Source organism: Gekko japonicus, unplaced genomic scaffold, assembly GCF_001447785.1.
Source record: "Gekko japonicus isolate JY-2015 unplaced genomic scaffold, Gekko_japonicus_V1.1 scaffold80, whole genome shotgun sequence".
NCBI classification, from domain to species: Eukaryota; Metazoa; Chordata; class Lepidosauria; order Squamata; family Gekkonidae; genus Gekko; species Gekko japonicus.
The window spans coordinates 45,299-73,116 of NW_015168047.1; the positions used below are offsets into that span (position 1 = coordinate 45,299).

Sequence of the window (27,818 nt, forward strand, 5' to 3'; positions counted from 1 at the left end):
AAACCTGAATTACATTTTAAAGCAATTTACAGAGGAAGGGAAAGGAAAAAAGCAGACCGTATAATTAAAAGAAACCTTTATTTTAAAACAAATGGGGAAGAAAAGATGCCAAGCATGCTGCGGTTGTGCATCTTTTACGGCACACTACCACAAAAGGAGTATGTCTGTCGTGAGTCAGCCTAGCAGCTGGTATTCTGCATAATGCAACTGTCTTGAGGTCCTTCCGTGGGTTACTAAGTTAACTGAATGGAAAAAGCAAGAGAAGAAAGCTGCATTGAACCACTGGTTTTGCTGAAAGTTCCCTACCAACCTAAAAATTACTGCGCTACCAGTTGTGTTTAGCAAACTGTTAAGTTAGCCCTAGTTTTAAATGGAATTCACTAACAACTTTCTTTCCCATCTCCCATTCGTTGGCACAAAGCTGACATTAAGGAAGTATTCCTAGAATGGAAAGGGCAGGGGGCTCTTGGGCATCTCAGAGCTGTGGAGACCAAGCTGTCAGTCGCTGGCCTTCCCCTACCAAACAGTGGCTTGGAGCCAAAGCTGCTCTCTAGTCAACAAAAAGGCACCTCCGAATCCAAACTATTAGGAGTCTTGCCAGCAACTGACCACTCCCTACTTCTAACAGTTCATTAGACTGAACTCATGTTGACCTATAGAACTTGGGCAATGTCTATTATTGACTAAAAAGGGCTGAAGGTTTCAAGAACAAAAAGAATGCTGTTACTGGAAACAGGGAATGTGACCAAGAGGGGCAAGTAAACGAGTCCTTTAAAACATTATTTGACTAACTGATACCTGCCCCACCACAGGAAAACTCGCCAGGCTCTCAAATAACTTTACACAGCAAACCCTGCAGCCACATCCCACTTAAAAGTGGAAGCGTCTTTGCAGGACTGTCATCAAAGGAGACAGAATTTCTTTTGGCAGCCGTGGCATAATTCTTTTCAGGACTCTAAGTTCTACGGCAGGGTCCAGAGGCATCCAAACACAGTGATCTTATTACCCATCAGCCTACCCACTGTGCTGACCAGGTTGCAACACCCCAGTTCACATACGAAGGCGAACGGGGAAAGTGTAGCTTTATTTCAGGGATGCCCCCCCCCCTTTCTGTAATCTGTATGATCCACTAGACTAATTTCATTATATGCCACTGCCTCATTTTTACAATGGGAGCTCTATAAACAGCCGGCTGGATATTAAACAAAACGTTAAGGGTCGTTTCTCTGCAACTTGTAAATCCAGCATCTCAAAGTGCCTGAAGCAGCCACAAGACTGAGCACGCCAGGCACAAATGCCTCCAAATCCACAGGACAGCAGCGTTAGCCAGGGAAGATACGTTAAGGACATACTATTCAGTATTTGAAGTTTCCAAGCCTGCTGGATTCAGCCCTGAGATTGTTATGTCTTTATCTGAGGGAACTTCAATTGCTCCTTGCATCTCATTCTATGAAAAGACAAAAAAAAGTTGGATAAAATGTAACAAAAGCTCACAAGACAAGTGTTTTATTCCTTAAGAAACGTGATAACCACCACACGCGCATCAGGAGGAAGAGAAAGCTACACTGCATAAGGTGACCACTGCGTTCCCGCGAGCAGTCAATTCAGAATCTTCAGCAAGGATTTATCATCTCACTTCAAGTTTCTTCCCTTCTAGAACAATCTGAATTTCTTTGGCGTCCAACGTCTCATAAGTCAGTAATGCTTCTGCTAAATTCTTGTGCTCTCTTGTGTGGGTCTTCAAGATATTCTTTGCCCGCTCATATGATTCCTATGACAGAAGGGTATAGGTACAGGAAGTAACAATTAACCTGGGAATCATAAGGAGTGTCTTTTCTGATGATTAACCACCACCCTCAAGACTTACAATAAATTCCTTAAGTTTTTATTCATATATAGGTTCAGACACAGTTCACAGGAACACAAGCCAGGTGCCTCCAGAAGTTACTTACATAGGAGATAAGAAACAAAAGAGAGGGAAGACAAATAAAGAGCAAGAGTGTGGATATGTGGGAGAAACACAACTTGCTTGATGCACTGTACTGCTAAGAAAGGCTTGAAGATAATGCACCAAACAAGGCAAAGAATCTGTTAAAGAGGTGGCTTGTATTCCACATGGACAACTTTAGTACCCATGTCTCTTTGGCTGCAGCCGATTGAGAGTCTCGTAGCACTTAAGCCTAACGACTTCATTGTGGCAGAAACTTTTGTAGCATCTGATGAAGCAAGGCCTGCCTCACGAAAGCCTTTTCATTCGTTGTCTAAGTGCTACAAGATTCTTCATCATTCTACATCATGATATGTTTCAGTACAGAAGCATAAGGAAGCCGATGGATAGACAAAGTAGGACTCATATCTGGTGAATTACTATCTCATTGAAGGATAACCACAACTGCTCTTACCTTTAAGAGTAGTCTTATTTCCTGTTCAATTGCAGACTGGGTTTCAGGACTGAGTTTTCCGGTATCTGTATAAGTCATGACTCCAAGCTAATGAAAGAGGAAAGATCTTTTAAAATCCACCTTCAAACCACTATCCCTTCCCAAGCCTGCAAGAAGTTTTTCACCCATTTGTGTGCCACGTAAAGAAACCCAACGATCTAAATGACTGTTGGGGAGGAGGAAGTGGACTGCCCCCTGCTGTATAAAGCCTGATAGGATTGGCCCTTAGAAAAGATCAAGAATCGAGTAGCGCCTTAAAAACTAACAAAATTTGTGACACGTTATGAGCTTTCGTGAGTCACTCCTCTTCAGATACAGCTAACTTTCTAGCAGCATCTGATGAAGTGAGAAGTGACTCACGAAAGCTCATATCTGTCAGAGCCCCTGGAGAAATCAGTTCCAATCCCAATAACAGTCATTCAGAAAGATTAAAGTTTATTAAGGCATTGACAGGATCCAGACTCTTAATGATTCTTTGCTAGAACTGAGGTCAAGGACGTGAAGCAAGCAATTATACTACAATCAAATCAGACATTAGTGGCTCTTGGCCAATCGCACCTGAGTAAAAAGCCCACCTAACTAACAGCATAAGATTCCCAAAGGAAAGAAGACACTAAAGACAGTTCAGGCTTCAAGGTTACATGGCTAAGCTGAGAGAAATAACACCGGAGTGGCCAGAAATGAAAGTATACATTCTTGTCCTCACCCCCCCCCAACGTCTCCATGGCAACCAGGACCAAGCAGACTCCTGGCTGACAATATCCTGCCACAAATTTTGTTAGTCTTTAAGGAGCTACTCAACTCTTGCTGTTTTCTACCACTACTAACATGGCTACCCATCTTGGGATGTGGTCACACGGTTGTTTTTAACGGATTTCACTGCTGTTTCTTCCCGCTTTTAAAATCGCTGACCAGATGAGCTGATATGCCTCCCGCACCGAAGCGGGCTCACTCCCGCAATGCTCCCAGTTGTCTCCCGTGTTTTCCTGCACCGGGAAAATCAAGTATTTTCCTGGTATTTGCGCTTTGAATCCACGCTTTCGCCGATCTAGACAGCCATCTCTTGCAATGATTGCAATTAGGGTCATCTGACTGTTCTTCGTGCAAAGTTTTTCCCCCCCAGCTTCCGCCTTTGAGCACATGAGCAAACCTGCGCTGAATAAATTCGATATTTAAATGTTCAAGCGCACATCCAGCATGGAGGTCGTGGTCTTGCCTGCCCCAGGAGTCCCCAATGCTGCGGCATTAGGAGGGAGCCCCCCCAGCTTGCTAGCATCGTTGAGCCGGAGCTGGTCGGGCAGCAGGAGGCGGTGTTGAAAGTTGCTGGGGGGGGGAGGCAGGCGGGCAGAGAAGGAAGTGCCAGGCATGCTGGCAGGCCAGCGGGCGGCAGAGCCTGCCCCAGGAGTCCCCTAAGCTGCAACATTAGGAGGGAGGGAGCCCCTGGTGCTGGGGAGCGCACAGCTTGCCAGACGCCCAGCAGGGTGGAAAGTTGTGGGGGGGGGGGAGGCGGGCAGGGAAGGAAGTGCAGGCGGTGGAGAGAGACACAGGGCCCGGCTGCATCTAGACAGTGCCCAGAGCCTTATCGCGCAATGCTTGCGGTTCGGAGAGGGATGTGTGATCATCCCAACCTGGGAAAAAATATTCCCAATCAAATTTATAGTGGGAACAAATCGCAATTAGCTTGCCGTGTGACTACGGCCTTGATCTATCAAGATGGAGCCTGGCAAGATAACCTTGCCCTGCTTAGCTTCTCCCTCCCCTGCATTTGATGGGGGGGGAGTACACAGGAAACAATCCCATCGTTTGTAATAGAGCACTAACTGAGGGCGCAACTAACCTGCACCATATTCCCTCATGCTGTGGGCCAAATTAGACATGACATGGAGAGCCACTTTTATGTGGCACCTCCTACTGGCAGAACAGATACACAGGATCCAACCCAGAGAGGGCAGTTATCTGAAAATCAAATGAGATCTCACCTTCTCACTCATTCCAAACTTAGTCACCATGAGGTTTGCTATTTTAGTTGCAGTGTCAAAATCACTAGAAGCACCTAGAAAAAGAGGAGGAGGGAGAAATGGGAGAAGAACAATCAATACACTTAATTTGGAGGATTATTATATATCGATGCCAGATTAATTTCCATAACACTCCTAACTGACCTGTTGTGATGTGATCCCCTCCGAATATGAGCTCTTCCGCCACTCTTCCTCCCATACTAACATCCATCTGTGCAAGCAGCTGGGATCTAGTTTCACTCCATCTATCATTTTCTGGCAGGAGAGACACCTGGCACACAAAAGATTGTTTAGCAGAGATTAAAATCCACACGTCTGGCTGCTTTGAGTCCTTTGTTACATACACATCTCCTTTGTGCCTCTCTACTAGAACTACTAGAACTGCTTGCATAAAGAATAAGTATTCAGACACTGGCAACGTAGAAGCAAAGCAAAGCTCTGCTGGAGGATTTTTATCACATGGCTATGGTAGCCTGAGTCTGCCATTCACCTGGCATAGAGCGGCTCTTGTTCCCTGGTGAGCAAACAGGCAAATGGCGACTGCTGGCTGAATCGCTGGTCTTCCTCCTCCTCCTATTTGCTATTGTACTACCCTGGAACCTGGTCCCAGCCTATTAAAGCCAAGTCTGGCAAAACAAATGGCATTTCTATACACATTAACACGCAAGAAGTTGCTGCATAAGTTCATGCAATCAATACAGTATATACAATTGATCAAAATACAATATCAATAATCAATATCATTTTAATCTTGGTTTGTTTCAGCAAATATCATCAGGAGACCGAAGTCCCAACAAGATGCAAAAACGGCAACAGGACGAACTTTCTCGAGTTTTGACCGTTTGTTTCGACGCGTGTCTTTGTCAAACATCAATTTTCCAGTGTTCTTCTTCACATCAATTGCACCATAAGGCACTCAAACATTCATGGATGGCTTTCCATAGCTCTTATATTCAACAATTGTTTCCGGACAACAAGTCCGGAAACGAACGGTCAAAACTCGAGAAAGTTCGTCCTGTTGCCGTTTTTGCATCTTGTTGGGACTTCGGTCTCCTGATTATATTTGCTGAAACAAACCAAGATTAAAATGATATTGATTATTGATATTGTATTTTGATCAATTGTATATACTATATTGATTGCATGAACTTATGCAGCAACTTCTTGCGTGTTAATGTTCTTCAGTTTGCTGTGCCCTTAGTCCTATTTATTTCTATACACATGTCAGGTGTGTGTAGGCACAGATCAATTAATCCTGCATTCCACCACCACCCCCATTTTTAAGGGATTAAATGTGTATCCTGATTTCTGGAGAACATTGGTCTGAACTTATGCAAGAACATTAAACGATACAATAATCACCAATGAGAGAAACTGCTTTTAAAGTAAGAATTGCATATAATCTTTGTTTAAATCGCTTAGCTTTCTTAGCTCTTTGGTAAACAAATGCAACATAGACCTCTACAGCCTCTCACTCCAACTATGCTTGAAAATATTCCCGTCCAGTCACACAAGCACTGCATCCCTAAGGCTCAGTGGTCTATCCAGGGTGAAGTAATGCTCTCCCCGAGTCGCACCAACTGGGACATCCAATCATGAACTGGTAGTCGTTGTGGATGCGATTAAAGCACCTCTAATGCAAGTTAATACCAAGCTACCCTACAGAGCTACTCATAATGATTATATAGCACGGAGGTACACTGCAAGACATTTCTTTGTTAAGAAACTTTTCACAAATGCACACCAGTAATATAATTAAAGACCATACAAAATGAGGCCTTCTCTCAAATCCTCACATGTCCCAGTGTTGGTCCTCGCGGCATAATTGTTGCTTTATTGATGGGCATCGCGTCTTTAGTATAATATGCAATAATGGCATGGCCAGATTCATGATAGGCCGTAATGGTTTTATTTTTGTCATCGATTTCTACACTTCTACGCTCTGGGCCTGAAATCAAAGAAAAACAATGGTATTCGCTGAAAGGTTAAAGTTACAATATAGTGAGTGACCGTAATTAGCTTGCTATCCCTAGATCCAAACACTACTGCATGACTGTGATCATATTACTATAATCATTAACTCTGCAATACAGCTTTAATGCATGTGGATGTACTTCCAGCAGAGTTTCTGTCTGATCATTTACAATGGGGGCAGATGCATGGTTACATTAACTCCATATTCACAGTCTTTAAAGGGCAAGAGCCCTAAATTATTCAACACAGCTGTAGTAACACTGTATCTGTTAACTTCTCTGGCACTTTCCTTAGGGAGAGACACTTGATAAAGACTTATGTCTGAAAGCAATTTAAACTCATTCCCTCTCACAGCGCCAGTTCCAAAGGCCACCATTTTGCTACTAAAAACAGGTATATATACACCTTATCAGAATCATTATTTAATCTGATTTCTCCTGGGCAGGGTGGAGGAGAAGCCTACCCATAAGAATTTTGTCCTTTGAGAATTCCAGCTCCTTCATAGACACCATGTCCTTCCCATCAACTGCAGCTTTTAATGCAGCTTGGTTCACAAGGTTTTCCAGTTCTGCACCAGAAAATCCTACTGTACCTCTTGCAATGATTTCTGCATCAATGGCTGTGTGAATAAGAACACATAACATAAGAATTGCATCCTGTATAAATATTCTCCTAGATTTAGATTAGAAGGCACAATAAATTTTGTAGCGGCTTACAGCTAGAAACTGCTTTTCATATTAAGAGGGGTTTAACATTACGACCTGCAACACAGAAATAAATGGAACAGAAACCAGATTTAGTCAAGTGGTACTGCAACAGAATATAATGACCACACCAACAATTTAAATGGATGAATAACTTTATGGGGATAAGAAGCAAGTTTTGTTTTGTAGATCGATTATGAAATTAAAAACGAGAACTTAAAGAGTTGAATCTGACACTCCATTCCAGTAAGGCAAATCATTCTATTAACATGGGGGGGGGGCACCTGTTAGCCATTTTCTTTGGGTTCCTCCTGGGCCATGTGCAGCCCCTGTGCCCCCCCTACGGTCATCCCTGTGAGGCTCTCCTGACCCCCAGAAAGATCCACCCTGGATCGCACACCGTGTAATTGTGAAAATCTGCACACACAGCATGTGGCAACAACTGTCTTGTTTATTTCAAACTTGTAACATTGTAAATACTTATGAACTTACATTGGTCATACTTTATTTTGTTGAGATACCATTTCAGAATTTCTGTCCGGCCTCTAACGTCTGGCCGTGGCACTGTAACCTGCATGTCAAAGCGGCCAGGACGTATTAAAGCACTAGGTGGGAAGGAAAAATGATTCTGTGAGCTGTTAAACTATAAACTGAAAAAATATTATTTAAAAAATTGGATTTCAAAGAAGTGGCTTTTGATATATTTTTTTTAAACTAAGTTTGAAAAAAGACAACATCTGATATGGTCAGTCTACATAGATAAATGGTCTCCAAACATTCCCTCAAACACCCCCAAGTCCAGAAATCCTACGGAAAAGTATTTCCTGCAGTGGTACCCCAGAGATAAAACTCTCACTATGACTTGCATCTTATGTTGCCATCCTGGCTAACAATACCTAGTTAGGGTTTGTTTTTAATGCTGTCTTCAGAGGTTATGAAATATGAATAGGATATAAGAAGTCCTTTATAATTACTTGTGTACATTACACCCATTGCAGGTCTGCACTTTCAGAATCAACATGCACAAAGTCAAACTATGCAAAGTTAGTTTTATGCATATATATGCGCACACACATACTTATCTAGAGCTTCAGGGAAGTTTGTTGCACCGATGATAATGACTCCTTCATTAGGCTTAAACCTATAAAAAGTGAACATCAGTTAATATTAAAATCCACGTAGTGGGCCTAAGTATGGATCTGGGAGATGTCTCTGCATACCTAGAGGAGCCCCTACATTTGTGGAAACATCTGGACCAAACTTTCTGTGGCCATTTTATGAGTTGAAAGCCAACCCCAAAACAGCAGGCTTCTGTGCCTTAGCTAGTGTAAGCCGATGGGGACTAGAGAATAGGCGAGCAGGAGGGAAACCATCGAAAGCTGAAGATGAGGAAGTGTAGAAAACATGAAAAGGAAGGGAAGGAAGCAAGGAAAGGGGAGAGGTCACAGGAGCTGAAAGGGGGAGGGGGAAAGAGGAAGAGAGGAATCACAGGGAATGGAGGCTGAGGGAAAGAATTTGATTCCCGCCCCCCCACTCTCCCAAGTCCTCTGCTTGTTTTTCTTAAATCAAGTGCAGCCCAACAGCTCTAACGAGAGCTACAACATCCATGGCAACCATTTTATAGGGCACCTGCCAAAGTTTTGAAAAGCTCTGAAGTAGAGATCCTACATTTCTTTAAAGGTTTGCAGCCAAGTTTACAGAAAAGCCAGATAGAATTGAAGAGATCCATGAACAGAACTAAGATCCATGAATGGTCTAAGTCCAGAAGCTTCTTCCCATGGTGGCCCAGACAGATGCTCCCATAAAAGCTGCATGGAAGCATCAGCCCTTCCTCACACTCAGGCCCTTAGCAAATGGTTTTCATAGATATACCGCCTCTGAACACAGAAGTTCCATTTAGCTGCCACAGCAAATGGCCATTCATAGACTCGCCCTACATAACCTCACAAAACTTGTTTTCAGAGCCATCTAAGCTGTTATCTTGTGGAAGTGACTTCCATAAGTTAACTATGTGCTATGTGAAGCAACACTTGACTGGCAACGGCAACAGCCGCTAAGACAGATGGCTAAAACATATGTCGGAAGGGTAATAGCAATGACAGCATGCATGGTCAACAGCTGGAACGCCACAACCACTTGCACCACCCCTCCAACCATAATGTGAGGTATACCAGGCCAATCCCTGTTTGCATGCTGTGTCCCAGAATCCCCAGAACATTTGCTAATGATGCGCAATGATCTGGGGAAAACAGGGCAACACAGGCCGGAAGCTCCTGGCTAAGGAGCTGGACGTGAACTGCAACTGAATGGAATAGTTATGAGTCTCGGTTGACGGACGGCCATGAGATAGTTGACAGGAGTCATGGGGCTTAGCTACCTAGACTCGCAGGTAATACGTGTGGATTGGGTGTAACTTTGTAGATCACACTTCAAATAGCTAAAACAGGCCTGTAACCAGGATTTTTTGTAAGGGTTTTTTAAAAAAAAATTTAAGGGGGCAGTTAAATTACAGTTAATTAAAATTAATCTGAATGCCTGTCTTTAAAGGGGGAGGCTCCGAGCCTGTTTCTACCCCTTCCTTTCAAGGGACAGGGCAGTCAGCACCAGTGTTCCCTCTAAGCTAAGTTAGTGTGAGCCAGCTCAACTTCAAATAGCTAAAACAGGCCTGTAACCAGGACTTTTTGTGTGTGGGGGGGGGGATTTAAATTTTTAAGGGGGCAGTTAAATTACAGTTAATTAAATGAATCTGAATGCATGTCTTTAAAGGGGGAGGCTCCGAGCCTGTTTCTACCCCTTCCTTTTAAGGGACAGGGCAGTCAGCGCATGTCAGTTCCCAGGAAAAAACAGCTCAGAGGGCATTTAATTGCCTTCAGAAGGCATTCAAATGCCTTTTGAGTTCCCTTCCACAGGGCAAGGAAGCTTAGAAGGGCACCTTCAATACATCTCCAACAAATCTCCAACAATCCTCCTTTCTGTTAGCCCAGGACCGCCTAGGTCATGGTCAAAAATAAGGTTTCTGGCATGGCTATTTGTGGGGTGGGGCAGGGTCCCGAAATGCCCCACTGTAGCCATGGGCCTGAGCTAAAATGTTCTGCTCCTGCACTGCAAACCGGGTCCCCATCCTCTCCTAATTTGGGATTCAACGCTTTCTCTAGAAACCCCCTGCACTTTAACATTTCTATTGTTTGGACCCTGCCAATGTTCTCCTCGCACCTGTGAACAGAAATAAGCCAATGATGTTCAAGTGTTATAAGAAGACATGGCAAGTCTTCGAAACAGAGTAAATATTTACCCATCCATCTCCGCAAGGAGTTGATTTATGGTCTGCCTTGAGTAGGGATGCATCGGGGACTCTATTCTTTTCCCGCCAACAGAATCCAGCTCATCAATGAATATAACACAAGGTGCGTTTCCTTTGGCTTCCCCTAAAAATGCAACATAAATTAATGCTTCACACACTATATGGGTTTTTTTTTCTTCACCCATTTTTAACGCAATAATCCTTTTTTTCTGAATGTCATCATGAACTGCACTTTCCCCTGTGAGAACCCTGCTCTCCCAAGCAAGCACCTCATTGGATCTTTAGTTCCAAAAAAGTCAACCGGGGGGGGTGGATCTTTGAATTGGAGACAAAACTATGGTCTGCCGGAGTTGGCAGAATTTTTAAGCTTAGCATTAGAGGGAAAACAACTGAAAACCCAAGCACGACAATAATAAAAAGGTCATCTTTCTCCGTTCTTGTGATTCCTGATTCCTGCTGGTTCTTTTCTTATTTTAATACAGAAAGGTCTGGGATTCTTTGTTCATTGTGTCAGCTGTCAGTCCTCAAAGCACCTATGAGCAATATTATACTGAAGCAGAAAATGAATGACTTGTGACATTTGCTGTGATTAATAGCCTATGTATATAAACTTAAAGTAGATCTCTTAGAAGTGGTTGCCTATGTAAACATTTTGCTATTCTTTCCTTGTGAGCGGAATTATTCCGTTCCACCCTCCTGTCCACCCTGATCTGTTCTCATCTTTGCTGCCAACAGTTCTCTCAAGTTTTAACCCTTCCTCTGATACACCCTCCACTCCCCCCTCTGTGATTTAGAGATGTCCGTGTCACTCTGAAGTCTGGGAACTGTAGGACGCAGGATTCCTACACTTCTAACAGGAACCCCAAGAGAGAAAGAATCCACACAGAACCACCTCCTCCCCTTCCATGGACCCAACCCCTCCTAGGCATCCTGCCCCAGAAATGGTACTGTAAAGGGAAAGCATAATGTTCCACATGTAATTTTTTAAAAACCCAACTGACTGAGATATCCACAGGGGAAAGAATTTACGCCAACACACTTACCGAACAGAAATGAAGCAGATTCTTAGATCAGTCTTAACATGTAAATTGGCTCAGTGTTGAAGAGGAAACTAAGCTGTACTCACTAAACAGGTTTCTGATGCGGCTGGCTCCCACACCGACAAACATCTCATCAAACTCAGAGCCAGAGGCATAATAGAATGGCACATCGGCTTCTCCAGCCACAGCTCTGGCAAGCAGGGTTTTCCCGGTACCAGGGGGTCCCACCAAGAGGATACCTGGCAAAGAAATGGCACCAAAGCAAATGAGGAAGTTGCACATCCTAAATGGCCTATAACTTTCCACATGCAACCTAAGTCTTGTGACTTCTTAACCGGGGATCTCATTACTCAGTGCCAAATGCTGCTTAAGTCAAAACTTCAGCACAGCAATAAGACCATAAAGACAGTGTACATGCAGCACTATAGCTGACATGCAGACACAGCTCAGCAAGCATGAAGAAGTCAACTGCACTGTATTAAAAGTAATTTTTACTTCTTTTTAGATTATTTTAAATTGTAACGTAACTAGAACGCTGTTCAAAACATAAGGTAAGGGGACGGGTAAATTTAAACACATAAAACATTCCATAGAACATGGCTGATAACTTCATTAAAGGAGGGCCAATAATCAGAGGTTCAAGCTTACCTTTAGGAAGTTTACCTCCTAACACAGTAAATTTCTGAGGGTTTTTCAAGAATTCTACTACTTCTTGCAACTCTTGCTTAGCTTCTTCAACCTGTATTCAAACAAATGAAAGGAGACTTAGTATTTATAATTAATTGGGGGGGGGGAACAGAAGGAGGAGGAGGAGGAGGTGGTGGTGATTGGATTTATACCCTGCACTTCACTACCCGAAGGAGTCTCAGAGCGGTTTACAATCTCCTTCCCTTCCCCTCCCCACAATAGACACCCTGTGAGGTAGGTGGGGCTGAAAGAGCTCTTTCGAGAACTGCCCTCGAGAACAGCTCTGAGAGAACTTATGTCTAACCCAAAGTCACACCAGCAGCTGCCTGTGGAGAAGTGGGGAATCAAACCTGGTTCTCCCAGATTAGAGTCCACACTCCTAACCACTACACCAAACTGGCTCCAAGAAGAATCATTGGGCATTCCACACTTCTGCAACTTCAAGGATAGAAGACAGCTATGCACTGCATGTGGGGCTGCCCTTGGAAACAATTCAGAAGCTTCAATTAGCAAAGAATACAGTTGCACATCTGTCAGTAACAGCCCAGAGGTGAGAGCAGATTAATCCCATCCTGAAGCAGCTTCACTGGCTCCCCAGCTGCCTCAAAATCCATTGGCCATCACCTGGCCTTGCTCTACACCAGCCATTCTGGCTCTCTGGGTTGCCAGGAGATGTGAGAAGAACCATGGCCCAGTTCTGTAGGAACTGTAAGGCCGTCCTTTTCAGACCGGACTAGGAGGCGGATTATATCTGTGGTGAATCTGGCCTGGCTGCTGATGTCTTAAACTGAGTGAAGTTTTTAAGACCTTGTTTCTACCTTTGTAAGCTGCCTTCAATTGCTATTTACAGCAACAAGGATGGGATAAAAATGTTTTAATAAATAAACTACATTTCCTCTGTCACAAGTTTCCTTGAGCAAGCCAATCGTCCCTCCCCTCCTGGTTTGTTTGATGCTCAGTTCACCTGTAAATTCCCTGCTTCCCGTAAAGAACTGAGCATGCTCAGTCCTCATCAGGTGACTTTTTAAAATTTTACAAAGTTATCTTCAGCACACCTAGACAGTCCCTCCAGTTATGCAGAAACCGTTTCTGCAAGTGGCTTCATTTCACCACCCTACTTATAATAACTTATAATCATAAAATCAAAGTTGGAAGGTACCTCCTGGGTCATCTAGTCCAACCCCCTGCACAATGCAGGAAATTCACAAATACCTCTCCCCCACACCCCCAGTGACCCTTGCTCCATGCCTAGAAGATGGCAAAACAAACAAACAAACACACAAAACCCCTCCAGGATCCATGGCCAAACTGGCATGGAGAAAAATTGCTTCCTGATCCCAAATACTACTTTATTGAGCTACTTTATTGCTTAAAGCACACAACTGAAAGCTTGTCTTTGTCAGGGAAACTTGACTATGTTCTCTATGACTCCCATTCTTCCCAAAGCCATTAGCCATGTGACAAAGGGGGACTGCTGTTTGCAAAACTCAAGTCCAAAAGTGCAGCAGACACAGATCAAGTTGCATTTAACTGTGGCTTATGAAAGCGAATAAAGTACGCTCAGCAACAAAAATGTACATATCAAAAAGAGATTATCCCCCCCAATAAATATAAAAGAAGAATTTCAACTCACCCCTTTGACATGTTCAAAGGTGACATTTTTCATCTGAATGGGGTCCACTGCAGCATCAAGGCCAGAAGTTGTTCGAAAGCGCACTGCAGGCAAATTAAAGCAGGCAAAGGAATTAATTCACTAAAAAGCCACAGAACACAACATAATTTGTGCTCAGCATCCCTTTCCCCCAGCAAAATAATATTGCTGATCAAATGGTTTTTTCTCCAGAAATGAAATCTATAAACTGGCACACCAATGCTTCATCTCCAGCACCTAGTAGTATCCTTTGGCTCACACCACCCATGCACCCAGATGTTACAATGAGAGAGTCCTTTAGACTTCCTCTTGTGGCAGTCTATGCCAAGATTTTACCAAAGCACCAGGAAGCAATGCAAAAACGTACCCAGCTGGTTATAATGAAAATTAAGTTACAGAGAAGGCCCTCAAGTTTACTTATAAATTACCAGCTCCACAGACAGAACTGTCTTTCACATCACTGATAAGGTAATTACAAGATCTGGCATACACAATAAAAAGCAGGAGATGCCAAAACTCCCCAACCTGCAAAAAGTATTCAGTTGATCTGAAAAATATGTGAACAGGGGCCCTGCATGAGATACTATCAGCTATAATGTATTTCATACAGATATTCTTCCCTATTACTGTGAGTTTCAAAGAAAACAAACAAGCATTAGAAACAGAGTTGTCTTTAGATACATGTTTCCAAATTTGTGGATACAAGAGACTACTATATTGTAAGGTTTATTTAACTTGTAATGTTAACCTGAACTTAAAAGGACCATATCTGTGACATGGAAGTACTATTGTACAAAGAAAAAGTGAAAGATTCAAAGAGAATGAAAAGTTAACAAACCAGTATCAGAAAAGGAACCTTTACCAGATAAAAATGGGGTTTTTGATAAGCCATAAATACCAAGCAGTAGCAGAACTAGGAGAAAGAGCCGGGTTCGCCTTAAGGAATCTGTTGATGAAAAAAATAAATCCGTGTCAAGCTGTCTGTAGAGATGTAAAATTTCCAGACATTTTAAAGCCATGGCAGGGAAAAGTTTCAAGCAGGCCAACTGACCATTTGTACGTTGTGTGAGCGCCTGAGCTTTCAAAAAGCCCTCTGCAAACCCGGTTTTAAAGGCATCGTGATGACCTTCAGGTATGTTTTTTGTTTTCATCAGTTTCTCTAAACTTTCCACATCAGTGCCTCTGTCTCTCAGTAGGAGACCCTAAGCATATCACAGAGGGGGGAAAGAAGCTGCATTACTTTTTAAACACATAATCGGTACCCATCAAGTAAAATAACTCTTCTGACTGAAAGCTTTTCATATTGAATAGATTTCCTTTATGATCCACAATTTGAAACAAGCTTTGCTAATTTCTATTTCTGTATGTTAGCTTTGATACAGAATTACTTGGTTCAGACATAAAGTTCGTAATTTAAAAGCTTCAGTGTGAAAGTATATTTTATGTAGCAAACAAACTTTTCACATAAGTGAAATATCAAAACCTCCAGATTGGCACAAGGGAAAACATCAAATATCTAATAGTTGTACTTCAATTAATTGATGGAACACTAATTTTCTAGAAACCTCCAGAACACTTTTCTTGATTAGGTTAACTTTGGATTAAGGTAGCATTCATCTAACAATTGTAATTATCACTGTAGACGTGGGAGACCACAGTGTCGGTCATCCAGGTACTTCAAAGGGACTTCTCTTCATCACTTCTGCAAATTTCCCCATAACCTATCTTCTCTTGCGCCAACTCTTTAACAATATACCTAAACTTCATTTGCACACATCTCAATGTTTACATCCATGGTGTGGGATCCAATGACTGATCTGCCAACTGAAACGCCTTCTGTCTAGCTGAAAGGAACTTTCTGATCTTCCACTACAACCTACTAATCTTGAAATGCTACTCCTAGGGAAGAGGGGACCCTCAGGAACACAGCATGGGAGGCAAAGCAGAGGTCTGCAGTGGGAGAAGGAAATCAGCAATAACAAAGATACAACTATGCCCAGTATCACTGGCAGAAACAACCTTGACATTCAAACGTTTTCCTCTCTACAGAGTTCTCACTTTCATCCAGTTTTATTTGACTTATCTGCATTCAGACTGCATACCCCTCAGATCAAAGATCAGTCTCACTGTTTTTAAAATGTTTCAGGTATACTGAGGACAACTGCTAAAGCAGTTATCAGAAGAAGTGTAACAAGATTGGGTCATGATCACAAGGTGTGACTCTTTGATCTTACCTTTACAAACGAGGGAGCTACATTTTCTGTTTCCGCTAATCGTTCCGATGTGGACTGCAGGCGTCTTGCTCTTGATTTCAGAGTCTTAAAGCCCCGAGACTGAATGAAAACTTTTTCAAAAAACAAAACCTCGTAAGAAAGCATGGTACTTCAAGAAAACATTTTTTTCCAGGGGTATAAAGCAAACTCCAGAGCACAACGGAGGACAGGAGGGCCTGGCATGATGTGGTCCATGGGGTCGTGAAGAGTCAGACTCAACTGTGCGACTGAACAACAACAACATACATTCTATAGGTTCTCCTTGGGTTATGTATCTCAAATTTTAAACACTAAAATACAGTTGTGGCAGGACCTCTAAGTCATTGCAACAAGTTCTGCCATCCCAGGGGGGCCTTAGGCTTGTTTCTTGAACAATGGCTTTCCGTGGAGAACCACCACCACTTTTGAACCTGAGGAGAGATTCCAAATGAGGTTTTTGTTGTTGTTTTTTTATAACCCCCCGAAGGGGGTAAGTTTTTGATGTAGCCCTGAAAGGAGGGGAGAGGTGAGCTCTACCGCTCAGGTCTAATAAGTCAAAAATCCCACCTGATGTGGGCAAGCCCTTGGGCAAGCCTCAAGGAGGCTTTGAATCCTAGTTGCATTATTTGAGGAATAAACTATGCAGGCAATATTAAAGACGGAACAGCAACTGTCATAATGGACCCTAACAATTTTCTTAAAACAGAAACTTAAAGACTGATACTCTTATTACGTGTGTGTGTGGGGGATTCATCCACCTGCAAAGAAATGCCCATTGCAGCTTTTACTCTGAACTAAACTGCTGTTCAGATGAAAGATCTGAAATGTCATCCAGAAAAACTGACTTCACAGTCTTTCCTTCAGTTCAGTCCACAATACACTTGTTGAGGTCACCGAGGAGCTCAGCAGTGGCTAGAAGCTGCTGCAAGGGCTGCTTTGCTCTCCCAGCTGCTGCAACACATCTGGAAACCTCTGAGGGCTTCATAATCATACCACTAAGCTATTTTATTTTACCAAAATCACACCTAGCCTTTCTGCCCTTATAAGGGCAGCTAAGTACAGTAGTACTACAGTAATAATAAAGCCTTGCAAACAATCACATGGTTGTTCCTCTACAATCTCTACTGTGACGCCGTCTCCCCATTACTGTCCCTGCCCCTCTTCCAGCAAGACAGTCAGGAGTGGAAGAGCAGTTTCTTGATTCCTACCTGGCCAGCGTTGAAGGTCTGAACATATACTCCGGAGAGGGCTAGGATGTTGTCTGTACGGGTAAGATGAGCGCAAAATACTATATATGTCTGCAAAACCTAGAAAGTTAGCATTAAAAACAACACACATACATTTATTGTTCTTCTAAGCACTGAACCACAAAACCACAGAGTTAAAATGAATTCACAGGATACATGTCAGAACGTGTCTCACTTAACTCGGCCATTTCCTCCTTATGCCGGAATCATCCATTCAAGATGCCCATTGAAAAGCCAGACTGATGCACCTTCACTTTCTATCAGTCTGCCTGGCTCAGTTAGAACAATATGCTGACATTTGTACATTTAACAACAGTTTACCACCTTGGTGATTCTCACAGTTACTGCAACTGTTCAGATAATACAGACATGTAGTTGACAAACACTGATCTGGCTAAGGGCACTCAGACAATCTCTGCAATACAGACTGCAGATTAAAGGCCCAAATTGGATCACATTTATAAACTTAAGTAGGCTTTAATTTTAACTGCTCTGAACAGAGCTCCATGGGTAGAACGGGGCTTTCCTAATTCCCTTTGTTCCACCCCACCCCAAAGCCACTCCTAAAGGTCACTGAACCCTCCAGAATAGTGAGTTGCCACGTGGGAGTCTGCACTGGGGATGGAAAACACGTACAGGTCAGGATTCTCTTCCCCACCCCGGCAAAAGTGCCTCCCACTAAGGCAAAGGCAGCAGTGGGTTCAAGCCAAGGTCACAAGATTGGGACTTGAAGGAACCACTCATTTTGGAAACGTCTCCAGTGTGTGTGTGTGGGTATTATTTAACTACTTTAGAAATAACATTTCCAAATGAGACTTGCAGTAGCTGAAGTGTAGACAGCATTGCTTTACCAAGGAGCATCAGAGACACGTGTGCAGTCAGGCTCCCTTTCTTTCCAGAGAGACACTGGCTCACTGAATGCAGGCAAGCTGGTCCATCTGAGGCTATAAGCAGCGCTGCCTCTGAGAGAAGGAAACTGGTGCGGTGTCTAAAGTCAACGAAGCATTTAAACCAGTGATGCTCATTTGGTGGCTCAGGAGCCAAAGGTGACATGCCACCTGCGGCTCTTCTGGGCACCATCCCCTAATGTGGCACCTGCCTCAAATTCCAGGAAAGGGGGCAAAGCCCTGGTCTAGTGGAGCTTCTATTTGGCAGGGGGTTATGGGGGAATGGGTAAGCTGCAAGACTCCCTGAGATGCAGGCCTCGTGGCAAAGACATGCAGTTGATGCAGTCCTTTTGGTTGATGATGAGCCATGGAATGAATACCAGAGATTTCAGCAGTGTTAGCATAGGAGATTGTGTGGCAGATCTGATGCCCTTTAACAGCCTCGCCTATGCACACTCACTGCTAAGTTGCATTGCATTCAAAGAGTACTTCTGAATAAGCATGAACAAGATGCAGCTGAAACATATTAAGATCAAAGACCTATTTTCTTCAGGCACCGTAGAACTAAAGCAGCCCTGAAAACAAGTTCGCAAAAATACATCAGTCCATTTGCCCGCACCTATTTTATTAGTTGCAATATACCCAGAAAAGGCATTAGCTTTCCTATGGTATAAAAGCTGCTATGCCCAGATACTTGGGTGCAGCTCCTACACATTGCTCATAATCAGGTAAGTGATTATTGTCCTACAGAATTAAATGCACATGTATTTTGTGGGTGGCTGGAGTGACGGCTCCAACTGTGGCATGTTGCAGTGAGCGATACTTATTTTAGCCTAGCAAGTTTCAACCTAATTGTGCAAATAGTTAATACACAAACATCTGCAGACACAACTAAGATTGTGAAGCGCTTTTTATAAAGCGGGTGCTTTATACATATTTAAGAACTTAATTTCTGCCAGTCTTAGGAACATCATTACAAAAGAGCCGGGTTAGGTAAACCAGTTGTGGCTGCAACCCTGGGCAGTGGTCGGAGAAGGGATCTCAGGACAGTGGGAAAGGCTGGCTGGCTGGCAAAGAAGTGTATTGATGCAGCCCTGGAAGCGAGAGGTGGCTGGGATGACCTTCCCCAGCAGGCAATGAAAATGGGTATTTGCATGTAAATGCCGCACGGGTGGAATTTAGGGACAGGAAGATACTAATGAATAAAGTGATGCTTTCACTACTGATTTTACACACTACTGATTTTACACACCAGCTACTCATGCTGCTGCGTCTGAGGATACCAACTTCATCCATTCCAGTGCTGATTTTCTGCAACAAAGTATTTCTCCTCTGCTCTAGCCAAGCTGATTACAAGGCATATGGTGCCTCGGCATCCTGAGTTCCTTCCTTGTAACGCCCCTCCCACCTCCTGACTGGGAGATCAAGACTCAGAGATCTCCATTCCACCTCCTATTTGACAGGGACAGCTTTGACTCTCAAAATCCTGTTGGTCTCTAAGGTGCTACCGGACTCGATTCTAGCTGTTCTGCGGCTACCCTCTGAAACTATCCTAATGGGATTTAGTCACACAACTTAATTAGGAGGTGAGAGAACTAACTGAATAAAGTTAAACCAAAACTGGGAAGGTTGGAGGCAAAGCTTAATGGATTATGGAAGCAAAACTAGCATAGAGACGGGGCTCTTGAAGACATGGAAGAGGCATCGTAAGAAACAGGGATACAGAATAAAGCAGAAGGCAGGCATCTTTCTGGCTCATGTATTCACTCTGCCCTGATGTATTTCCATCTGCGGGGTAATACTGCCTGAGATGAAACTCACTAAACGACACATCTTACACTACTATCATCTTCTAAGACATACCATACTTATTTTCAAAGAAGGACTCTGCAGATATATATGAGGTATGCCACGGGGAAGAGACTTTGCTTTCTGCACAACAGCCAGGAAGTAGCTTGTCCACTAGTTCATCCAGTTGGCCAGCTTTCAAGTCAGACAGTCCTAGGTCTCGCAGGTTAAGTACTGGCTGTAAAGGAAGACATAAATAAGGTTCAGGCCACTGAGATTTTAAATACATGGTTCTAAAACAGTAGGATCAGGCCAGAGCCACTGGCATGGATTTTAATTCCCTCCCCCCAATTATTCAGTGTATGTTTGATACCTCCTCAAATAGTTGTTCATTCCCCTCAACTATTTGAACTGTGTGGTCCTTGCCCAAGGTATAAAAGATGTTAAAGTGAATACTGCTCATTCAGATGCAAACCAAAGGAAGGGAGGAAGCTGAAACACAATTGGTATTTGTGATACTGGTATGAACATTAGCTGATTAGGAGTGGCTATCGTTCACAGGCATCTGTAATTTTTTGGCTGGCACAGCTAGTCAGTTCAGAATTTGTCCTTGTTGGGATGCTGCCCCAGAGGTTGCTGGTTCTAGGCGCTGGTGTCATGCTGAACCCCAAAGGCCATGTCAAATCAGGGACCATCTCCAGCTCAAACCTCAGGAGAAGAAGATGGGATCACTGGCATCATGCTGCACTTGAGATGTACTTTCCAAGGTAGCACAAGTACACGTAACACCCCCAAACCCTGCCCACTTCCAGCACCTGTTGCTGGGGAATGGGCCTGCTGCTCTGACTTCCTCCTTGTCCAGGGACAGAGCTGGATCCAGGGTCACCCCCACTACTATGGCTGCCTCAGGTGCAACCCCCTTCCTTTCCCATTCAGAAGCCAACGGAGACCCACCGATGGAATCCAGCAAGATGGCCGAGGGCCGGCAGGCAGAGCTGGAGAGAGCGGAGCCTCACACTCCTCCCTCCCCTACACCGGCCCATCTCTGCAGCCACCGTCCATCTCTCTTTCCAGCACAAGAAGTGCCACTGCTCAACACGTGGCCTTCGCTCTATTCTGCTGGAGTCCGAAAGGGCTGATAAAAGACAAAGAGTGGTCACACAGTAAGTACGGCAGGCTCCAAAAAAATGCTGGGACGAAGGTCACAGTGACTCCCATGCTCAGCAGTCAGTGGTGCAAGGAACAGAAGGATGGTGTGGCAGGCAGGCACCAGAGACAGAAGGGAAGGGACACCCCCCCAGGGTAAGTGAATTTGTCAACCCTTCATTTTTCAAGACCAGGAGGTGATTCAAATCCAAGGGTGGGAGCTCTTTTATAGCCATGATGACTCTTCAAGCATATTTACACTAAGTGTATGCTAACAGAGGTATGCTTATTCCTCAGATTCAAATGTAGAATAAAACAGAAGTCCTTGCATGGCAATTTCATGCCGGTTCATCTACACTTAAAATGATTCTTTACTATTGGGCATCTAGAAAAACAGTATTTTAAACTATGTACAAAGGTACACTTCTACATTAAAGCAATTATGTCCTTTTAAAAGTAAGAAAACAGCTTCATGTAAAATATCCTTCTCGGCTGTCCCCATACGATGGGTCAAATCAGGCCTACCACAAGCAGATCTTTGCTCACAGTAAGGATCTTCACTGCTTTCCCCTTCTTGCTGTAGCCCCTTAAGAAGCTGACCCTGAATGTTCTACCATGTGGGATACGGCATGCGGTGCTGTGATAGAACAGGCAAGTCTGTGGACATCACCCCTCCACCTGTCACGCCCATCAGAACTCTAAAACGAATGGAGCAGACAGTTCCGGTACCTCTTCCTTCCCAATGCAGCCCCTTGCCACATACTGTACACCATCCCACTACCTCTTCTGATCTTAACGAGCGGATTTTTATGGGGGAACAAAGCTACAAAGAGAAGGTGGTAGCATTTGTAGGCAGAGCACTCCTCAGAGCAGGCTGGATTCAACCCAGTCTAAAACACTCAAGAGGCTTTGCTTGAGAAGACCCTACAGGATGTCTTTTGAACTCCAGAAAGCTAGGTCTGCTACATGCATCTTAAGTAAGACACAATGCAAATATAAACCACAAGGACAGGCCCACGATACTTGTGAGGGTGGGGACCCCTCCACTTTCTTCCTGAGCTCAGCGCGACTCCTGGGTTGCGCCACCACGGGCAGCATGCCCCGTTCCTGGGTGGTGCGGCAGCAGCCGAGCCCGGTGCGGGGCTCCTGGGCTCCAACAATGACTCCTTTGCATTTTTGTTTAAAGATTTCAGGTTTTTTGCAAACTTGGGGGGTCACCCAAATCTGCAAAAAAAACCGCCGAGCCCGGTGTGGGGCTCCGGGGCTCCAACAATGACTCCTCTGCATTTTTGTTTAAAGATTTCAGGGTTTTTTTGCAAACGTGGGGGGTCACCCAAATCTGCAAAAAAAACCCTGTTTGGTGCAAGTATCTGCAGATGGGGGGCACACCTGGGAAACAGTATATATGTGCTGAGGTACTATAGGCACATAGATAAATCTCACACCACTCAAATCTTGTTACCTCGCTGCTTTGTACATCATGTTCAGGTGCTGCTTCCCTTTGCACACACTGGGTAGACGCTGTAGCAAAAGATGGAGTCGGTTTTTTCGGCGTATGGAAGCCATTGATGAGGTGACTCAGAGGAACTGTGACCTAGTATGAAATACAGAGGACATCAGGTCACCCTGTCGAACACGTCTCAGTTTTAAAATATGAACAAGAGTTCCAATCCTGCCTAACCTATACATCAAACATCAAAGCAACACAGGTGCCTTCCAAAAACCTTGAAATGTTTTTAAACACTTAACAACCCAAGATAGGAAAGTACCTTCTTTAGAGATAAAGGTGGTAAAAAATTGCAATAAATGAAATTAAGGAGTCAACAAAGATCAAGCCACAAGACCACAGATCGCTCAGCTTTATCCACAAATCTTTATTTCCCTTCTCTTTTCTTAAAAAAGTATTCAAGCTAAAGTTTTCTTCACTCAAATGATTTGGACCCACCAGTAATTTCTGAAGTTGGAACGTCCCTTCACCTCCTGCCTGCCGCTGTACCCCCAGTGCCCCTTACATGTTACTCCAGGGGGACAGCAGACCCTCCAGGAACGGCCTGAGGGGAACTCAGAGGTCTGCAGCCGGTGTGTGTGTGTGTGTGTGTAATCAGTGAAAATCATCCCACCCGTTCCATCCACAGGAACCCTCCATGGGATCCAAGCCAGTTCCTAAACTTAGAAAGAAAATGTACTACTAAGTTTAGCACCTCTTTCAGGAAACAACAGTCCCGTTTACAATGTGAAACATCTCCTTTAGGCCCTGCAGTATTGACAACAAACCTGGGCTCAATACTATTTTGGTTGCTTTCCTGTCTGGTTACATTCCAACAACTTTCAAAAGGTATCAGAAAGAACCAATCACGGCTTCTGAGTCCTGCTTTGGCTTTTTCTCTAATCACAAGAAACTGTACCTGTATAAAACGCCAGGAAATCATTTGTCAAGCAAGACCGTATTTCAGAGGAGGTTACTGTAACTGAAAACCCCCATATATAACAACAAAGTTTCAGATACTAAAAAGCCCACAAGTCAGAAGATTAACTACAACAGGCTGTCCAAAGGAATAGCTGACATTCTTTCCAGTTCCCTGTCGCCTGCTGTTTTCCCTGTTCTCTCCCCTTTCCCAATTGCATAATTCACTGCCCTGCAAGGAACTGCCATTCTGATGCAAGAGCTGTCCTCTTTGGACCCCACACCACTTCTCCCAAGTCAAATAAACATTACGGAGAAGGAGAGAGGCACAGCGACGTTCTAAAATGTCATAATAATGATGATCCTGATGAGGTAGGTGCTGAATGCAAAACCGGAGAGGGTATCAGGAGCGCTCATGGCATTTGCAGTTCCAATTCTTACTTTCAAAGAGGGCTAATTCTTTAAAGACAGCATTAAAAAAAGGATTAGAGGAATTCAGGGAATCAGCTTATCAATAACTACTAGCCCCGATAACTCAGCAGAGGTGCCCGAGAGGCGCCATCTCCCATAGGACAAACAACAGCCCAGGACTGTTGATACTGAGCAGAGGCACTGAGCTTCCCAGAGGCATCTGAACAACCACTGCTGGAGACAAAAAGACCCTGATTTTCATTATCTGGTTAGAAGTTCTCAATGAAACTTTCAGTTTCCTTCTGAGGCTCTGATGCAATTTCTGCCCCACTTCCTTCTGATCTGTTTCCCTCCTGCTGCAAGGTAGGGCAATGAGCTACTTTTTACCCAGTCTGTGGGTAAATGTGTCACAGCAGTCAGAGGAGAGTGAAAAGACCAACCAAGTCAAGTCAAAAAGACAACAGAAGGCATGCAGCTGCTGAGAAGCAATAAAAGCCTTTCCCAGCAGTTAAACTCCTCTACAAAAGAGACAGGAGGAAATAGCAAGGTTCTTTCCACTGGCCTGCTTTCACTAACTCATCTCTAAAATTGCTTTGTTAGCTACCTTGGGTTTTCTTTGGGGAAACAGAAAGATTAAAATATACTGAATAAATAAGGGCAGTCAATTTGAAGACAGGATACACCGTGTGTCCAACAGAGGGCTAAATCCAATGTGGATGCAGTCCCCGAAATCGCTTGGTACAAACATGCTCTCCCATTGTAAAGTCACTGCATGGAGCCAACATTATACCTGCTGCCTGTTGGCATCCACTGTGTTAATGGCACTGAATAAATATTAAACTTGACAGCTACAACCTAACATTGCCTACCTCACAGGGTTGGTGTGATGATACAGAGAGGCTCAGTTATTCTGGGCAATAGATTTAATTGAAATGTTTGAGAATTGTGAATATAAGCAAATTTTATTTATTATTTGTAGTTATACCCTGCCCTCCCTGTGGAAAGTGATACACTTATCACATATGTATGTTGCAACCCAGCTATACTATTACGCATCTATTAACTCATGATGTTACTCTTGCAACCACAACTGACTATCTCAGGCACAAAGCTATAATACTGCTTTTGCATCATGCTTTAATATAAGCCCACCTAACCTACAGTATGATGGCTAAATATGGTCCCATCTGCATGGCATCACAAACCTGCATCAGTGACTTCCCTTCAGACCAGAAATCAGATGAAGAAAGCAGATTCCTAATTGCTCATGTGTTTGTGTGTGGTCTCCAGTTCTCTACGCACAATAGATACAGGTACTAATTTCGCATTATTTTAAATCTGGAGTGCTTGCAAAACAGCAGCCTATTTTGCTCTTTCAAGAGTGTACTCCCCCCAAAGCCATACCTCACAATTAAGCCACACATAAGGTCAGAGCTTCAACACACACTTAAACAGAGCTCTCTGGTAGCAGAGCTGGGAAATGCCTCTGTCTTGGAAAACCATGGCCAGGATGATATTGGGAAGATGGTCTGATTTACTTTAAAGAAACTTCACATGTAACATCACACTTCTTTAGTAGTTGCACTTGCCCATTGCCTATTTGTTTTCTATAACACAACAACACAGCCTGAGAGTCTCCCACAACTATGCTTCCAACTGCCTTCTGAGCCTGGGCCACCAACCATATATTTCAACAGTTTTACAACGCTGTACATCCACAGCTTTACAAATAAAGGAGAAAGCAGTTAGGAACTTAGGAATGTTTAGTTTAAAAATAAAATGAGACCCGTGACAAAGAGATCTGTAAAATTAAGAGCTGTACATAAAGAGTGGGTAGAGAGAGCTCACATCACTAGAACCTGTGATTACTCTGCATCCTGTCATTCCAGGACACTACTGTTACTCCCAGTGGCTGTCATTTCCAGTCCCAGAGCACAATATCTATTCCTAGGGACTATTAGTCCACTTTGGGAGATGTCATTCCATTCCCAGAATGCTTCTACTACTCCCTGGGGCTGTCATTCCACTCTGTGCCCTGTCATTCCAGTCCCAGAACACCCCCTCTACCCCCAGGGGCTGTCATTCCACTCTGGGGCCTGTCATTCAACTCCCAGAACACTCGTGCTACCCCCAAGGGCTGTCATTCCGGTCCCAGGACACTCCTGCTACTCCCAGGGCTGTCATTCTACCCTGGGGCCTGTCATTCCAACCTCAGAAAACGTCTGGTACCCCCAGGGGCTGTCATTCCACTTTGGGGGCTGTCATTCCAGTCCCAGGACACTTCTGCTACTCCCAGGGGCTGCCAGGAGCTGTCATTCCACTTCATTCCAACCTCAGAAAACGTCTGGTACCCCCAGGGGCTGTCACTCCATTGTAGGGCCTGTTATTCTACCCTCAGAACACATCTGCTACCCCCAGGAGCTGTCATTCCACTCTGGGGCCTGTCATTCCAGTCCCAGAACACTCCTGCTACCCCCAGGGGCTGTCATTCCACTCTGGGGCTTATCATTCCTGTCCCAGAACACTACTGCTACCCCCAGGGGTTGTCATTCCACTCTGGGGCCTGTCATTCCAGTCCCAGAGTAGTGCATTTGGGACCAGAGACCTTGATGGAAAATCTATTCCACATTTTCTTTGCAACTCTTCTTGAGCTGTAATGTATTTCAATGGAGCCCATTCAAGTCAATTGGCATTCAAAATGGCTCCCATTATTTCCAACAGGCCTTCAAGTCTCTCCCATTGTTTCCAATGGGCAACCCTGTCCTTCCTTTTAGTACATCTCCTTTCATGTGCACGCACACTACCTCAGATACTTTGTTGGTCTTAAAGTGCCACTGGACTCGTCAACTTTGTTCTGCTAGACTACAGTGTGCAAGATCAAGGACCCAGCTACCCTTTTGTCATGAAACTGGCTGACTCTGGCTGCCCAAACAACCTCTCAGGAGTGTTGTGATGATAAAATGAAGGAGGGGAGAACCATCACCCTGAGTTCCTTATAGGAAAGACAAGATTAAAACACACTAAATAACAAATCCAGTGAGAACAAGTTCAATAACACCTATGACCCCAAACAGAACTTCCAAGCTCAGAGACGCCGGAGATTCTAGAGGACAACCACCAGCGCAAGGCTTGACGCCTCCTTCATGCCCCACTTCTTAGCTTCCTACCGACATCTGAAGGGCAAGACCCGAGCCCAGGAGCACCTTAAAGACCCACAAGCTGTCCAGGAAACACGCTTCCGAGCGTCCAAGCTCCCTCTGTCAGATACGAAGGCGGCTTTGACTCCCGAAAGCTCCTCCCCGAGAGATCTTGCTGGTCTTTTAAGGGGCTCCTGGACTCCAATCTTGCTCTTCGACTGCAGACCAACACGGCTACCCCACCTGAAACGATGGACAGATACCTCGTTGACTCTGGCGAGGAACAGAAAGACAGGCAGCCGAGACAGCCTGATCCGGCGGGGCGGCCTGGATAGTCCTCACCACTCATCCCAGCAGACAGACAGCCTGACACCCCGACACGAAGGTTCCCCCGCCTCGATACTCGGCCCCTTCCTCTCCCGCGGTCCCTGGAGCGGGGCCTCTCCGCCTCCTCGGGGCGGGATCTTCTCCCAGCGCCAGCTACGTACAACAATAGGGGCTTCCAACCACCACCACCAGCAGCTTCCTCCCGGGGCCTTTACCTGCGGCTGCACGGTGGTAGAAAAGGAGAACATCCTCGTCACTCCCCGCCGGGCGAGCCCTCTCCAACTCCTCGCTCAGGGCCGGCGGCTCCGCCTTCTCGGCCTCCCGAGGAAGGGAGACTCCGTGGCTCCTCCGCTCCCCTCCGAAATGGCCGCCTCCTACGGTCCGGCACAGGCTGAGTCTAGCC

The 27,818-nt window shown here is 44.5% G+C and overlaps 1 protein-coding gene across 2 annotated transcripts; it reads right to left on the reverse strand.

Moving 5' to 3' along the window:
* Nucleotides 1-27,818, reverse strand: YME1L1 (YME1 like 1 ATPase). 2 transcript variants are annotated; one of them, XM_015414313.1, is made up of 21 exons: nt 27,631-27,818; nt 22,599-22,730; nt 20,066-20,228; nt 17,277-17,375; nt 16,051-16,160; nt 14,868-15,018; nt 14,679-14,762; nt 13,799-13,881; nt 12,127-12,217; nt 11,565-11,717; nt 10,430-10,562; nt 8,216-8,278; nt 7,630-7,742; nt 6,897-7,052; nt 6,256-6,407; nt 4,604-4,730; nt 4,421-4,494; nt 2,403-2,489; nt 1,637-1,771; nt 1,353-1,447; nt 1-242 (listed from the first exon to the last, which is right to left on the reverse strand). In XM_015414313.1, the coding sequence occupies exons 1-21, from the start codon at nt 27,661-27,663 to the stop codon at nt 239-241; spliced, it is 2,238 nt and encodes a 745-aa protein (XP_015269799.1). In that variant the 5' UTR covers nt 27,664-27,818; the 3' UTR covers nt 1-238. The 2 variants fall into 2 exon arrangements, with proteins under 2 accessions (XP_015269799.1, XP_015269800.1); XM_015414314.1 differs by lacking the exon at nt 1-242 and having other exon boundaries at nt 1,369-1,771.